The sequence below is a fragment of the Artemia franciscana genome, chromosome 18, assembly GCF_032884065.1.
Source record: "Artemia franciscana chromosome 18, ASM3288406v1, whole genome shotgun sequence".
Classification (NCBI taxonomy): Eukaryota; Metazoa; Arthropoda; class Branchiopoda; order Anostraca; family Artemiidae; genus Artemia; species Artemia franciscana.
The window spans coordinates 29,955,493-29,969,872 of NC_088880.1; the positions used below are offsets into that span (position 1 = coordinate 29,955,493).

Consider the following 14,380-nt stretch of genomic DNA (forward strand, 5'->3'; position numbering starts at 1 on the left):
TCATTAAACTTACTATCATTAAAAAGCAAAGACGACTTTATCCATCTACCAAATCGCATTTTTGAAGTTACCTTTCTTTTATTAAAAAATGCGTTGAAAGGCTACAAATAATACAAAAATAGGAAAAATTTTCCAAACATGTACAGACCATTCTCAAAGAAAAGTCTATATACTATCATAATTCTGGTTCGGCAAATGAATAGAAATAAAAATTATGAATTCAACAGCTTTAGCGTCAACACCTTTCAGTACACATGTTAGCTTGTCGCAAAATCGCGTGTTTCACAGGGAATTCAGACCTTAAGGTATTCCTTTACTCTCAAACAAGCCATTTTGCGAAAATCCTACAGCTGCAACTTGAACCAAAATTTTTCGGATTCATTAGTTGCAGATCTAGCCATTCACCAAGACAGAATTTAATATTCCTTAGACTTTTTCTTGGATATGGATCTGAAATTGCTTGAAAAATTGGAAATTTGTTTCTTATTCAACAAATTTCAACTTATACTCGACGTATTTCCAATCTAAAAAACATTAAAAATAAATTTCTAAATTTTAATTCGCTTGACAGGTAAACGCTGAATCTTGGCTTGGAATAATAGCTAAATTGTTGTCCTTTGTTCATGTATTAATATCGAATGGAAAGCAGATGAGCTACAAACCGGAAATTGCAAAGAAAACAGAAACCTTAAAAAACAAGTTATTTTGTTTACGGAACTATTCTATTTTTACATAAAAGATTCATCAAACCAAAAAAGTAAATTGTTTTATGTTTAATTATTCAAGCTATACTTTGAAACAGCAGGATTTCTAACTAGGAAAGACATAAGGGAAATCCGTGAATCACTCTAATGAAATGGGCGGAGCTCAGAGAGGTGACATTGAGTTGTATTCGTGCTAGAATACGTACTACTCTGACAGTAACAGTACAATGGAAAACTACTCCAACTTTACACTTAGTCAGTAACCATCATTACTTGGAGTCAAAGTATTACTATCGACAAGTGATTCAACCTATGGAGGCCAAATCAGCTACACACGCCCCCCCCCCCTCCACTTCAATCCCTTTCAGAACTATTGGCAATAATACTGCTTGCATGAAGACTACTTTAGAACTATATACTATAAAGCGAATCCAAAACCTATCACACAGTAGAGCCTTAATTTGGCAGGTACAATCCATTCTAATTTCAATAGAAAGCGCAGTTATGTTTCAATAGAAAGAATTTCAATAGAAAGCGCAGTGACTAAGTAATAATTAGATTTGACTAACTATACGATTAGACTGTAGACTTAACATCTCTTTGTAACTCTTACTACATTAACCAAAAACCAGTTGATAGGTACCCAATGATTTCCATGTAAATTATTAAAATTTTTGCTGAATTTCTGCAACTCGTCAAATTCTACAAAAAGACTTTCTATGCCAGTATTTCCCAGAAAATAGTAAGCCTGTCCCTTACCCTCCCTCATTGGTGCGATAAGAATTTGGTAGGGATAGTAACCTACAATATGCGAGGAACAGGCAATTTACGTATACTCACGTCACAGATTAATACTAGCAGCCGTATAAATAAATGACTACTTTTCATTTTAGCACAAATATTTTCATTCTTCTCATTGATTCAAATAAACTTAATTTCTGAAATAACTTTTATTTGTGTATTATTGACAATAATTGTATTTTCTTTCATTATTATTTTGTGTATTTATGGAAAAATTAATATATGCTTATTTTTTTATTAAACTCTACTATTTTTTTCACAATGGGATTAAGCAGTACAAAAATTATAGGAGGGATTAAATGTATGTCAAAAATTTGGGAAAAACCGTTTTTGATACAAAGAGTATGTTTAACAAACAATACTTTTTTAATAAAACTTCTTTTTTTGGGGTTACATATTGGAAAAAAAATTGCTTATTATTCAGTTTTCAATAGACTGGGTTTCCAAAAAAAAAAACATAAATAAAAGAAAGTAAGAAAGAAAATAAATTCAAAGGTAGTTATCGCACTTATGTTACAAATTAACATGTGTGTTTTTTTTGTTTTGTTTTTTTTGAAAAAACTTTTTTAAAAAACTTTTGATTTTTCTCTTTTTTGTGGTAAGACTTTATTTTAGGGAGGGGGACTGTCAAAAGGGCAAAAATCTTGGTGGGTATGAAAAGTTTGGAAGAAACAAAATGTTCAAAACTAACGAGTAGTATTATCCTTTTATTCAATTAATATCTGACTAATTAATAATGACTAAAGTAATTGACTAATTTTTGTCATTTACTGACTTTCGGACAGGTTGCAAATCATACCACAGAATACTCAGAAGAGAACAAGCATTTCAGCGACTGTCCAAAATTTGCTAAATGAAAAAGTTCAAAAGCAATCAACAAAGAAAATTCGAAAGAATAAACATGCTGGTTTTGAATTTCCTCCATTTTTATTTTTTGGGTCTTTAATTTTGGAGAAAATTTCAGAGCCCGTGAGGCTATGATTCCATCAAGCGTTTTGAAGCTAAACCACCCAAAAATTTACAAATGAGTTTAAACAGCTTAGTATCTGTAAAAATTCATATAACTAAAGCAATTATACAACCCAAAAAAGGGAGAGGGACTAAATTTGCAGCATAAAAAGCAACCTGAATATTAATTCTCGATTTTTGAGTTCTGAATGTGAATTTAAAAATCGAAAAAAAAGCATCCTGATTGTGAATTCTGAATATGAATTCTCAATTTAGCTTGCCAAATTCCCGCATATTACTTATGGCACTTTTACTTATACTCGTATAGTTAAATAATCTAACTGGATTAGTAATGCCCTTCCTACTTGTATATAGGAGGAATGCAAGAGGTCTAATTATATTAGGGCCAATGGACTTTTAAGGGTCTTAAATTAGGCATGTGAAGCTTTCTGATAGATGATGATTTTTCTTGACTTTTATTGTGAAGAAGAAAGTAACAACGGATAGAAAAGTTTGCTCATTGCGGGCAGTATTTAGTGCGGGCAGGATAACTTTGCCAAAACTTCGCACGAGGCTGATATATAGCATTAAATTTCGTTATATACAGCTTTTAACTTTTCTTCTTTTGTTATTCTTAAGTCTACAGTCATATTATACAGATAGTCTCTGGCTATAAATTAGTATTCTCTATTTGGAGGCAATTTTTTCTTCAAATTACACATTGTACCAGCCTGAAGCATATAATATTAGCAAACCTCTCTTTCTTTATGTAGGCAGAAGCAAAATGGTAAGTCACGGTAAGGCAAAGGGCTAAGCCACGGTACTCCTAAGTCATGTCTCGCTTATCTCACTGTTCTGACTTATACAACGTTCGCCAGTATCAACAGATTCTCCATATTCCCAATCTTCATTTCTGGGATCAAGAGCGCCATCTTCATTTCGCTGAAAGTTAGATGGCTCTCTAAAATAAATATCACGACAATTTTCACTGTAAGCATCAGCAGCTTGAAATTCTCTTCTTGGGTCCTTTTGGTACATTGGTTTGTCAGATTCAGAGAGGAACTTAAGACGTTTTCTTACGACTTTGTCCGTTTCTTCTTCAGTTTTTAAAGGGGAACTTAAATCTATAGCTCTCTCACCAGATGACCCAGGAATTGGGGAGTATCTTGGGAAAATGCCCGGTGATCGAACTTCACGAGAAGTTCGATCAGACTCACTTTCTTGACGTGATCGTTGAGAAGGAACTTCATATGATCCACTTTTTATTCGTCCCTTTCCGGACGGTGCGGCCGTGTCCATGTGAACTCGCATATGAATGCGAACTTGTTGAGATTGAGAAAAACGTCGTCCACAAACATCACACGCGAAAGGTTTCTCTCCTAGAAAATGACATTAACTTACAAGTTTTGTTCATTTCTGCAACCTAAATGATAACAACAAATTAGTGAAAATGATTGAAAACACTTTGTAAAAAAAAGTAATAATAAAAGATTGACCCCACCCCCTCCCCTTACAAAAAATAACAATACCAAAGAGCTATATTGTTGCTCCAAGGAGCAATCTAACGTAATATAGAAATCCCCCACTTTCTATCTGAATGATTAACTTTCATTTTCCACATATGAAATAAGGCACCACTCTCCTACGCTACGTACAGCAGGCATGGTGCCAATGCATTAAAAAGCAGCCCTTAATAATAACAAAACGATTTTATTTTCAAACGCCTTACACGGTCATGCGCCAATTCTTGTCATAATTAGACACTAAACATATAAAAAATGTGAAAATCACAGCCATGGCGATCATCATAAAAAACTATACGTTGATTAGAAATCTCACTGATTCAAAATAAATAGAGTCAAACAGAGTCATACGAATAGAAAGAATAATTAACTAAAGCAAATAAATATATACAATTATTGAAGAGTGGATGCAGAATTAAAAATATTGACGAACGAGGGAACAAAACTACTTGCATACCGCATATGCCGTGCTGGTACCGGCTTAATTTTCGGTACCGGTTAAGCTACATGTCGCTGGAGACTTTGGAGCGAAGGGAGATTCTGAGGGGGGAGTATTTCACGAAGCCACGGACTGTTCAAAATACCAACACTAAATTAAAAAAAAAAATCCCCACGACATGTTGAAAGAGTTGTAACTGAATATTATTTTAAAAGGGAGCAACAGGGGGCTTTGGGAGATTTAGACACTACCAGAAGAGCTCGGTATTGGATCTTTTCCAGGCGGTCCTCCTGGTCTGAAGTCAGGTCGTAATGCAAAACGGAACAAGTATATTCTACCAGCGGTCTGACAAATGTAAGAAAATTACGCAATAGGTGGAGGGGGGTTGGGATACCATGACGAGCAAGAGGTTTTAAAGAAAGGATACCAAGGTTTGCCCGTTTGATCATCTCCTGTTTCTGTTTTTCCCACTTCTTGACATGTATGAGATATATTCCCAAGAGTTTGATATCCATGATGCCTAAAAACATTCTGTAAAGCAAGGGGTGAACTGTCTCTCAGAAAAGAAAAAGTTAATACGAGCGATTTTTCACGATTGACGATCATTTTGCCCTTCGCAGCTTGGCGTGATAAACTCGCCATTATTCTGCCCGCCTCGCATGAAAAACTCTTTTCGCCTAGCTCTAGTACAGATAGATCATCAATGAACTTAAAGCGATCCGACTCATCATTTGCCAACTCATTTACAATAACCAAAAGTGTATAGGATCTAAAATTGTTCACTAGGGAACTCCAGAGTAGATTGGCTGGGGATCAGAATAGGGTGATTTATACTTGATTTTTTGATTTCTAAATGAAAGAAAATTTGCAACTATTTTTACCAAATATGCACCATTCCATCAGCATTAGCCGTAGAAACTATGCCGTCCCATTTTTCAGACGTGAGCCAATTGCCGAAACCAAATAATCCGCTGTTTGTGATTGGCCGACTTGTAGTTTCTTCTGTAGTATACATGACCCAGACTTTACCTGTGGGCTGTAGCTCAAAGGTGAAGTGGTAGCGTCCTCCTATTGGGGGGGGGGCTGGGGAGGGTTTTCTACAGAATTGAGACATGTTAGTAGCTATGCGGCCCGGAGCCGTATCACCTTTTGTTGTTGGGTAATTAACTGTTTTAGACCTAATGCACGTTCCAAACATTTCCTCCTCACCAAATTAAAGAGTGATGCAAAGGGTATACGTAACTTATAAAAGCGGAAACTCGCAATGTTGTAAAAAAAAATTACCTAACCTACCACTATTTTTAGAAGGCAATTTAGCAATAATGCAATTAAGCATTTAGAAGGCAATTTAGACATTTGCAAGAGATTTGGACATAAGTTGCACGAAAAATACCACTAGTTTCCGCTATTTATACCTGTCTATCAAAGCACTGACAAAGCTGTATTGGAGGAACAGACATAGTAAACAAGTAGCCTACGAATAAGTATTTTCAAGAGACCTTCGATATTACGAAAAAATATTGCTACGGTAAGGGCAGAAAGTGAGGTTAGTAGCTAGTTTCGTGTTGAATTAGGATTAAAATAGGGTTGTGTTCTATGCCTGCTTATATGGATCATTTTGACGGACTTTGTTCTAAGGAACACGTCCAAGGCTATGGGAGAACATACAACCAAAAAGGAAGGATAGACTTATATTATACGGATGATTTGGGTGCCCTAGATAAACATGAGAGAAAAATTAATTACTTTTTAGGTGTTGAGAGTTCAGGGTATGACAATAGGTTCGAAATTCATGCTTAGAAGACTATGTCGCTTAGACTAGGAGTAAATGAAGGTGAATGAACAAGTACTGTAGGGTAACGAGAAGATCAACCCCGTAGATAGCTTCACTGACATGGGTAGTATTGCTAGTAAAGATGCAGTGAGGATGCAAAAGGTAGAATAGCCAAGATCCAGGGAGTTTCTTCACAGTTGAAAAAAATTGGAAGAATAGGAAGATAAGTCTGTAAACTGAAATTAGATTATTAGAAACTATGGTAATGACTGTAGTCCATCATGGTTCTGAAATGTAGGCGCTTCGAAGGACGAAGGAAGATTTGTTACATATTTTCCAGGGGAATTGTCTACAGATAATTGTAGGCACCCGCTTGACTGGCCTTAAGTCTAATTACAAGCTATACGAAAAATATAGTTGTATCCAGTTTCTAGGACTATTTTCAAAAGAAACGTTGAGATGACATTTTGAAAAATGATATATTGACAAAGATTGCTCTTGTCAGCTATCCTTCAAGAGCCAAACAAAAGCAAATCATCCGCAAATAGGGCGGGCAGAGATAATAAGGAAATATATAAAGGAAATTTAAACTCCATAAAGAGTGAAGCTTTGAATATGTTGGGACAGAAGAGGGGTGCCCAGCTGTGCTGGCAGCTCGGCAGCTTGGTGCTGCACTGAATTTTTAGGAATAGTAGTTGTAAGGACTACATAGAAAATAGAAAGGTAATTTTGTTAGTTAAAAGCGCACTTAGAAGGTAATTTAGAAATAAGCTGTACGAGAAATATCACTAGGTTTCGCTGTCTAAAGTAATTTACCCCTATCTGGGCTTTATTGTAGAAACTGAAAAGAAAACTGCGATAATTGTCGGTAATTTAGAAGTGCATTTAAAATACAATTTAGAAATAAGCCGCATTAGATTCCAATATCCAAGGTTATAACTAAAGAAAAATTAAACAAGTAGAAATTTAAACAAATAATGACGAAGACCACACTGCCTTTCCATAATATAACAACAAAAGCGAGCTTTTCGTTAAGAAGTCCTCATTATTCTCGCTTTTGTTGTTAAATTTAAACAAAATTAGTCAGAATTAGGAGGACATTCGGCAGCCAAAACTCGAGCCTTTCGGCAAGCCGACTGAAGCCAAACAAAAAGCACAACATCCTAGAATGGGCCAAAACGATGTCATGATGAAAGATGTTGAAAATGCGGGAACTCCCTGGGAGGGAGTAAAGATTGAAGCTAAGAAAAGAAGAGGTCACAATTTACAGACAGAGGATATTAGCCAAATAAAGCCAAACAAAAAGCGGAACATCCTAGAATGGGCTAAAAAGAGGTCATAATGAAAGATGTTGAAAATGGGGGGAATTCCCAGACTGAATTTCGGAAAAGAAGAAATCACAATTTACAGACAGAGGATATTAGCCGACTGAAGAAAAACAAAAAGCAGAACATCTTAGAATGGGATAAAAAGAGGTCATAATGAAAGATGTTGAAAAAGCGGGAACTCCATGGGAGGGAGTAAAGATTGAAGCTCCGAAAAGAAGAAATCACAAATTACAGACAGGGTATTAGCCGACTGAAGAAAAACAAAAAGCAGAACATCCTAGAATGGGATAAAAAGAGATCATAATGAAAGATATTGAAAAAGCGGGAACTCCATGGGAGCGAGTAAAGATTGAAGCTCCGAAAAGAAGAAATCACAATTTACAGACAGGGTATTAGCCGACTGAAGCCAAACGAAAAGCAGAACATCCTAGAATGGGATAAAAAGAGGTCATAATGAAAGATGTTGAAAAAGGGGGAATTCCCTCGGAGAGATTAAAGACTGAATTTCGGAAAAGAAGAAATCACAATTTACAGACAGAGGACATTAGCCGAGTGAAGAAAAACAAAAAGCAGAACATCTTAGAATGGGATAAAAAGAGGTCATAATGAAAGATGTTGAAAAAGCGGGAAAGTGAGGGAATAAAGACCAAAACTAGGAACAGAACAGTGTTGAGGTGCATGCAGCTGTTTTGGTGCCCAATGTGTTAGTGCTGTAGTAAATTATCAATAATGACAGCAGTAGCTCCCAAATACCTAGAGCGACGGGACCTTGCTCTACTCAAGAATCAGACAAGCTGAGATCCTAGGAGCCATGTACTCCTAAAAGACACGGACACGCAATCCCAGTGATTGGCTTTCGTTATAAAAATAGAAATACGGATATTTTTCTCCCTTGTCTTTTTCTTTTTTCTTCCATTTTGCATAATAGAATCTTTTGAATATTTTGCATAATATGGGTTTAATTAAACCCACTAAGAGCCCTTCATGATGGTGTTTTTGCGGACGATATTGCACTCTTCGCTCACGAATCAGAAGCTATACAACACAATATAAATGAACTTGGGCGTGTGGCAAATGCTGTTGGACTCTCCATAAACGCTGACTAGACTAAATCAATGTCAAATGCGGTCATTCCTGACTTAGCTGAGGGACTTTTGGTCAACAATGAGGAAATTGAAGTAGTGAGAGAGTTCAAATATCTCGGCAGCATTCTTACGCAAGATGCCAATCCTGAAAGAGAAATTTTGTGCCGAATAGCATTGGCTGGCTCTGCCTTCAATTGTCTCAGAAATGTTTGGAGAAATAGAAAATATTCCCAGAAGCTAAAACTCAGAATTTATCATAGCAATGTCCTCTCCGTCCTTACATATGGTTGTGAAACTTGGAGTATCACTGCGCAACTAGGAAAACGACTACGGACATTCGATAATAACTGCCTAAGATCTATTTTGAATATACATTGGACTGAGAGAATAAGAAATGATGAGATTTATACAATGACAAATCATACCCTCATCCTTGATGCCATTAGAAAGCGACGATGGATGTATTGGGGGCACATGGTGCGAATGGGTGATGGAAGGCTACCTCATGACATATGGGATATCCCCTGGCCTCCGCAAGACAGGGAGACCCAAAATGACCGTTGGCAGGATGTTCGAGGAGGCGAAGCTGGCGAGGTCTTCGATGGAGGAGCTTTGGTCGAGGGCTCAGAACAGGTCCTCGTGGCGAACCACTGTTGCTTCCTTATGCGCCCTCAGGCGTGGGAAGACCTAAGTCTAAGTGATTAAGTAATTTTGCATAAAAAAAGCGCTATCCCAATGCATCCACTAAAACCTATCAAGACAAGTATGAGACTACGATTGCACTTTACCAGGATCTGTTTTCTTTTCTACCATATATGCTCACATGAATTATTTTGGGCGGAGGGAGGGGGGAAGCATGTAAACTAAAACTTGTGAGAGAGGACAAATATTTGATTTTTTTTTTCTTTTTTTTACAGATAAGTGTCATCATTGCATTTATTTTAAATATGTCATAGTATTTTGAAAATTTTGTGGATTTTTGTCCAGGTGGGGTTGGGGTATGCCTCAGCCCCCTCCTGTGGATACCTACTTTCCTGCAATATATCTCCCATTTCTATATAGATTCTATGATAAAAGTAACTTATACTCCTTGGAATTTCATACCCAGTATGAATTTAGTATCTGAACTAAAAGGAACTAGCTTATGAACCTAATCGGATTACTTTTTGTACTGTATTGTGATTGCGCAATTAACTTGCGGACTTAATTGTGAGGGATTGCTCACTTCATACACAGTGAGTTATTATTAGTGTATAATTGAATATATTGGTGTTATCGCTGATTAAAAACTGTGATTAAGTTTGTGAATCTGCAGTATCTCGTCGGAATAAATGACGGGAAAAAAGCCCCTAAGGCTACCACCCGAGAAGGATACTCCCACTGAAACCCTTAGCCGGTCGCCATTCCGACCTACCTATAAAACTCTTCCTAGAACCCCCCCAACTACGCGATCCAAAACTGTTAGCCACTTGTCAGGAATTCAGGCCTTAGCCGAAACTACCTCTAATGAAAGAGGTGAGACGCCTGGCAAAAAGAGGAAAAAGGATGAAACTCGTTCACCAACGATAGTGCAACCCCTCTCTTCAAGTGTCCCAGAAACAAGTGCTAACGATCACCCCAATTATTATACTGTCTCAATCAAGAAAACCAATGGCCAACCCTTTTCAAAAGATCGAATAATGCAAATTAGGAAAGCCGTCTTTCTGATCACCAAGGTGAATTTTGAACTTGTTTTCAAGCAGGACGAGTCTATTGATATTTACTTTACGTCTTCTCAGGCGGCAGACCATGTCCTGTCAAAATCCAAAGAAATAATTCTTGATGGCTCAAAAATTTTAGCCACAAAAAAAGATGTGGAAAAGTTACACAAGTATGTGCTGTATGGTGTTGATACCAGTGTAAAAGTGGAGGAAATACAAACTGAACTAATAGATTCTTCAGGTCTTCTCATCAATCCTTCAACTGCTATAAGGCTAAGTTTAAACAAAGAAGGTTTTCTTCACCCTAGCCGTTCAATCCTCATTTCCTGCAAAGTTGAGCTAAGCGGAGAAATATTCTTGTACGGTATGTCTCTTTTTTACAAGATTTATAAGCCTAAGCCCCTACAATGCTCCACTTGTCTAGCCCACGGCCACAGCAAAAAACACTGCAAACAGTCCCATCCGTCTTGCCTTAAGTGTGGGAAAACAGGCCACGCAATTAGTGAATGCCCTGAGTCAGACCCTTTCTGCAGAAATTGTAACCGGAAGGGACACACAGCCCTCCAAAAACAATCTTGCCCAGCTCACCAAAAGCGAGTTGTAATCCTTAGAACATCTGATAAAATGAACCTACCCTACTCAGTTGTAGCTGCAAGAATCCCTTGGCAACCCACACCCCATCGGCCCAGTAGAAGCCAAGCAACAGTTGCTGTAGCAGATGCAAAGACAGTATCATTTCCAAAAGAGGCAAATAATGTTCATACTCAAGGTTCTAGTCATTCCCCCCATCCCTTACCTAAGTTTACTTCAACATCCTGCCCTCCAAAAGATTCATCTAAAAATAGCCAAGAATGGCAAAGGCTTGCAACTTATCTCACAGTCAGTCACTTAATTGAGGTTAGTAATGAAGCTGAGGAAACCAAAAATACTCTCAAGAAGAAAGCTATCACTAAACTCCTAGGTGATGACATATTAGAAACAGCTATGGCTCAATTATCCTCCATGAAAAAGGACATAGATTCCACATCAAAGCTAGTTAAGCCTGTAGACTCAACTGCAAATCAAATCAATGCAGGCTCTGAAATTGCCACAACCCCCAAGACGGTAATCGATGCCACTGCCCTAGTCAAAGGCAAGAAATCTAAGAAAAAAACGGCAAACTTTCCATCCCAGTCCAAAATTACCACCAATGATATTTCGTCGGCTGAAGAAGATTTCCAATATTCTAATCAAGGAGATGATGAAACTCAGACCACAATGGATGTTTAAATGTGCACCGTACAAGATTTTACGTTTCTCACGAATTTATCACTGTGTAATAATGTTGTTTTTAACTATTACGATGACCAAAATAATTTGCCCACCAGCCCCTTAGCTAGCCCCGATAGCCCTTTAAACCAAATTAACTGTGAATATCTCGACACTTTTGATTTTGTGAAAAATGTGAAACCTAAGCTAATGGAAGAGACCAAACTTAATGTAATTTGCTTTAACATCAGAAGTATACGGGATAAGTGGGCTAATTTTAAAGACTTAGTTTTAATTAATGGTTACTGCCCTTTTGACGTAATTGGAATAACGGAAACATGGCTTTCAGAAATTGATGATAAGAATGAATTTTCCCTCCCTGGTTTTCAAGCTATTCATATTGAAAGAAAATTAACCAAGTCCTCTGGCGGCATTTCTCTTTACATCCGGTCAAGTCTGAAATTCACCAGGCTATTAGACTGTGAATCCTTATTCTCGCAACCTATAAATAATAGATGCATTTATTCAATAATCGTAGACATAAGTGTTGACGAGAATTCTTTTATTTTTTCATTATTTTATAAGCCCCCCTCATTTCCGACCCCTTTCTTTTGTAACCTATTTGATGATTTTTCTAGTTTTATTAATTTACCACAAAAGAAGGCAATAGTTTTTGGGGACTTCAATTGTAATTTACTAAATGTTAGCAATAATAATGATTGTGATACCTTTTTTGAAACATTCACCTCAAGTGGTCTTCTTCCCACAATCCTTTTTCCTACTAGAGTTGATCCTGTGAGGTCTACAGCTACTGTAATTGACAACATTTTTGTATCCACTTCCCTGGGAAACCACCTGTCCTCCAAAATAATATTTTCTGACCTGTCAGATCACTTTCCAATCTATCTCTCGCTACCCTCCCTACCAACTACTCAGCCCTCTAGAACTAAAACCCCTACGTATAATAGAATATATAATACTGTGAATATGAACAGGTTCACGGATCGTTTGAAATCCTTTGACTGGTCCAAGGTTTTGGATTGTCAGGATGTTAATTCAGCCACAAATGGTTTTACACAAGGACTGAGTGATCTTATCAGTTCAACCTTTCCAGTTCGTAAATCAAACCGAAAAACTAGCCATATACGCCCCTGGATGTCTAATAGCCTGATAATCTCTTCATACCGAAAAAATGACCTATATAAGTTAGCTTGCAAAACCAGTAACGTTATTGACCTGACTAATTATAAAAAATACAAAAATTTATATACCAAACTTGTCCGGGAAGCAAAAAAAAATTATTATTATTCGAAAATCTCTCATTGCAAAGGGAACTTGCAAAAAATTTGGTCAACAATAAATGAAATTCTTTCAAAAAAAAGAAGTTCAAGATCTGTACCTCTTAACCTTAAGGACATCAGTGGCAGATTAATTGACCCAAGTTCAGTACCGGATGCTTTTAATAATTATTTCACTAATATTCCAAATGCTAACTCCTGTTCCTTCTCCCAGTCAGTACAACCTAGCAAGAATCCTGGATCCATGTTTTTCTCTCCAACTGATCGTAAAGAGGTGCTTCAAGTTATCAAATGTCTCTCTAATAGTAGTACACCTGACTTCTTTGGCATAAGTAATAAGCTTCTTAGGACCGTATCTTCCTATGTTTGTGAACCCATTGTGCACATAGCAAACCTGTCTATGACCAATGGAGTCTTCCCAGAAATATTTAAATCAGCAATTGTTATCCCGATTCATAAAAAAGGCGATCCGTCTGAGATAAGTAATTATCGTCCAATCTCACTTCTCCCAGTTATATCTAAAGTGCTCGAGAGAATTATATTCCGACGTCTTTCTCCCTTTTTATTTGGGATTCATTCTTCAGATTCGTTGATTTCTCCCCATCAATATGGCTTCCGTTCCAAATTTTCAACTGCTCATGCACTAATAGACGCCACACAGTTTATACGTTCCCAACTTGACCTTAAAAATACTGTATTGGGCTTATTTCTGGACTTTTCTAAGGCCTTTGATATGGTTGATCACAGTGTTCTATTAAGTAAACTCAACAACTTAGGGATTCGTGGAGTTCCTTTCTCATGGTTTGGCTCTTATCTCTCTGGTAGAGTACAGAGTGTGAGTCTGGGCGGGTTGACTTCACATCCCCTATCTGTCCGAAGGGGCGTCCCACAAGGCTCTGTTCTTGGTCCAATACTTTTTCTCCTTTATATTAATGATTTGGTTACGGACCTGGGTCCATCAGTGCACCCAGTACTTTTCGCTGACGATAGCAACTTTTTCATCACCGGTCCTAATTTACCATCCGTTGTCGCCTCTACTCAAACCCTTCTGAATAGAGTAGAGGAGTGGTGTCTAGTTAACTGCATGACCATTAACATCAAGAAAAGTCAGGTTGTATTATTTCGAACCCCTTACAAAAAAAATGAAGCTCAGCAAGCACTTGGCCTAAAATATTCTACCAATCTCCTCCCACAGGTCGAAGTTGCCAAGTTTCTTGGTGTTCACATAGACTCCTCCCTATCATTTGCAACACACGTGTCCTACATCAGAGCCATAATTTTGCGACAGGTAAGTATGATTAATCGTGCGAATTATTTTCTTCCTCCCGATATCCTTGTCACCCTTTATTACTCTTTTATTTACCCATATATCTCATACTGTGGATCTGTTTGGGGCAACACTTTTCCTTCAGTTACCAATAAATTAAAATCTGCCCAAAACCGTGCCATCAAAGCAGTTTTTCGGCTGCCCCGACTATATCCCACCCAGGACTTGTACTCCGATTTTGGTATTATCCCTTTTGAACAAATCA

At 37.4% G+C, this 14,380-nt stretch overlaps 1 protein-coding gene across 2 annotated transcripts in view; it reads right to left on the reverse strand.

Annotated features, from left to right (window-relative positions):
• Positions 1 to 14,380, reverse strand: part of LOC136038857 (zinc finger and BTB domain-containing protein 8A.1-B-like) — a 56,491-nt gene that overhangs the window by 17,611 nt on the left and 24,500 nt on the right. For both annotated transcript variants that reach the window (XM_065722309.1, XM_065722308.1), the window contains exon 5: positions 10 to 3,832. In XM_065722309.1, the coding sequence (XP_065578381.1) occupies positions 3,285 to 3,832 (548 nt within the window). In that variant the 3' untranslated portion in view covers positions 10 to 3,284. The remainder of the gene's footprint in view (positions 1 to 9; positions 3,833 to 14,380) is intronic.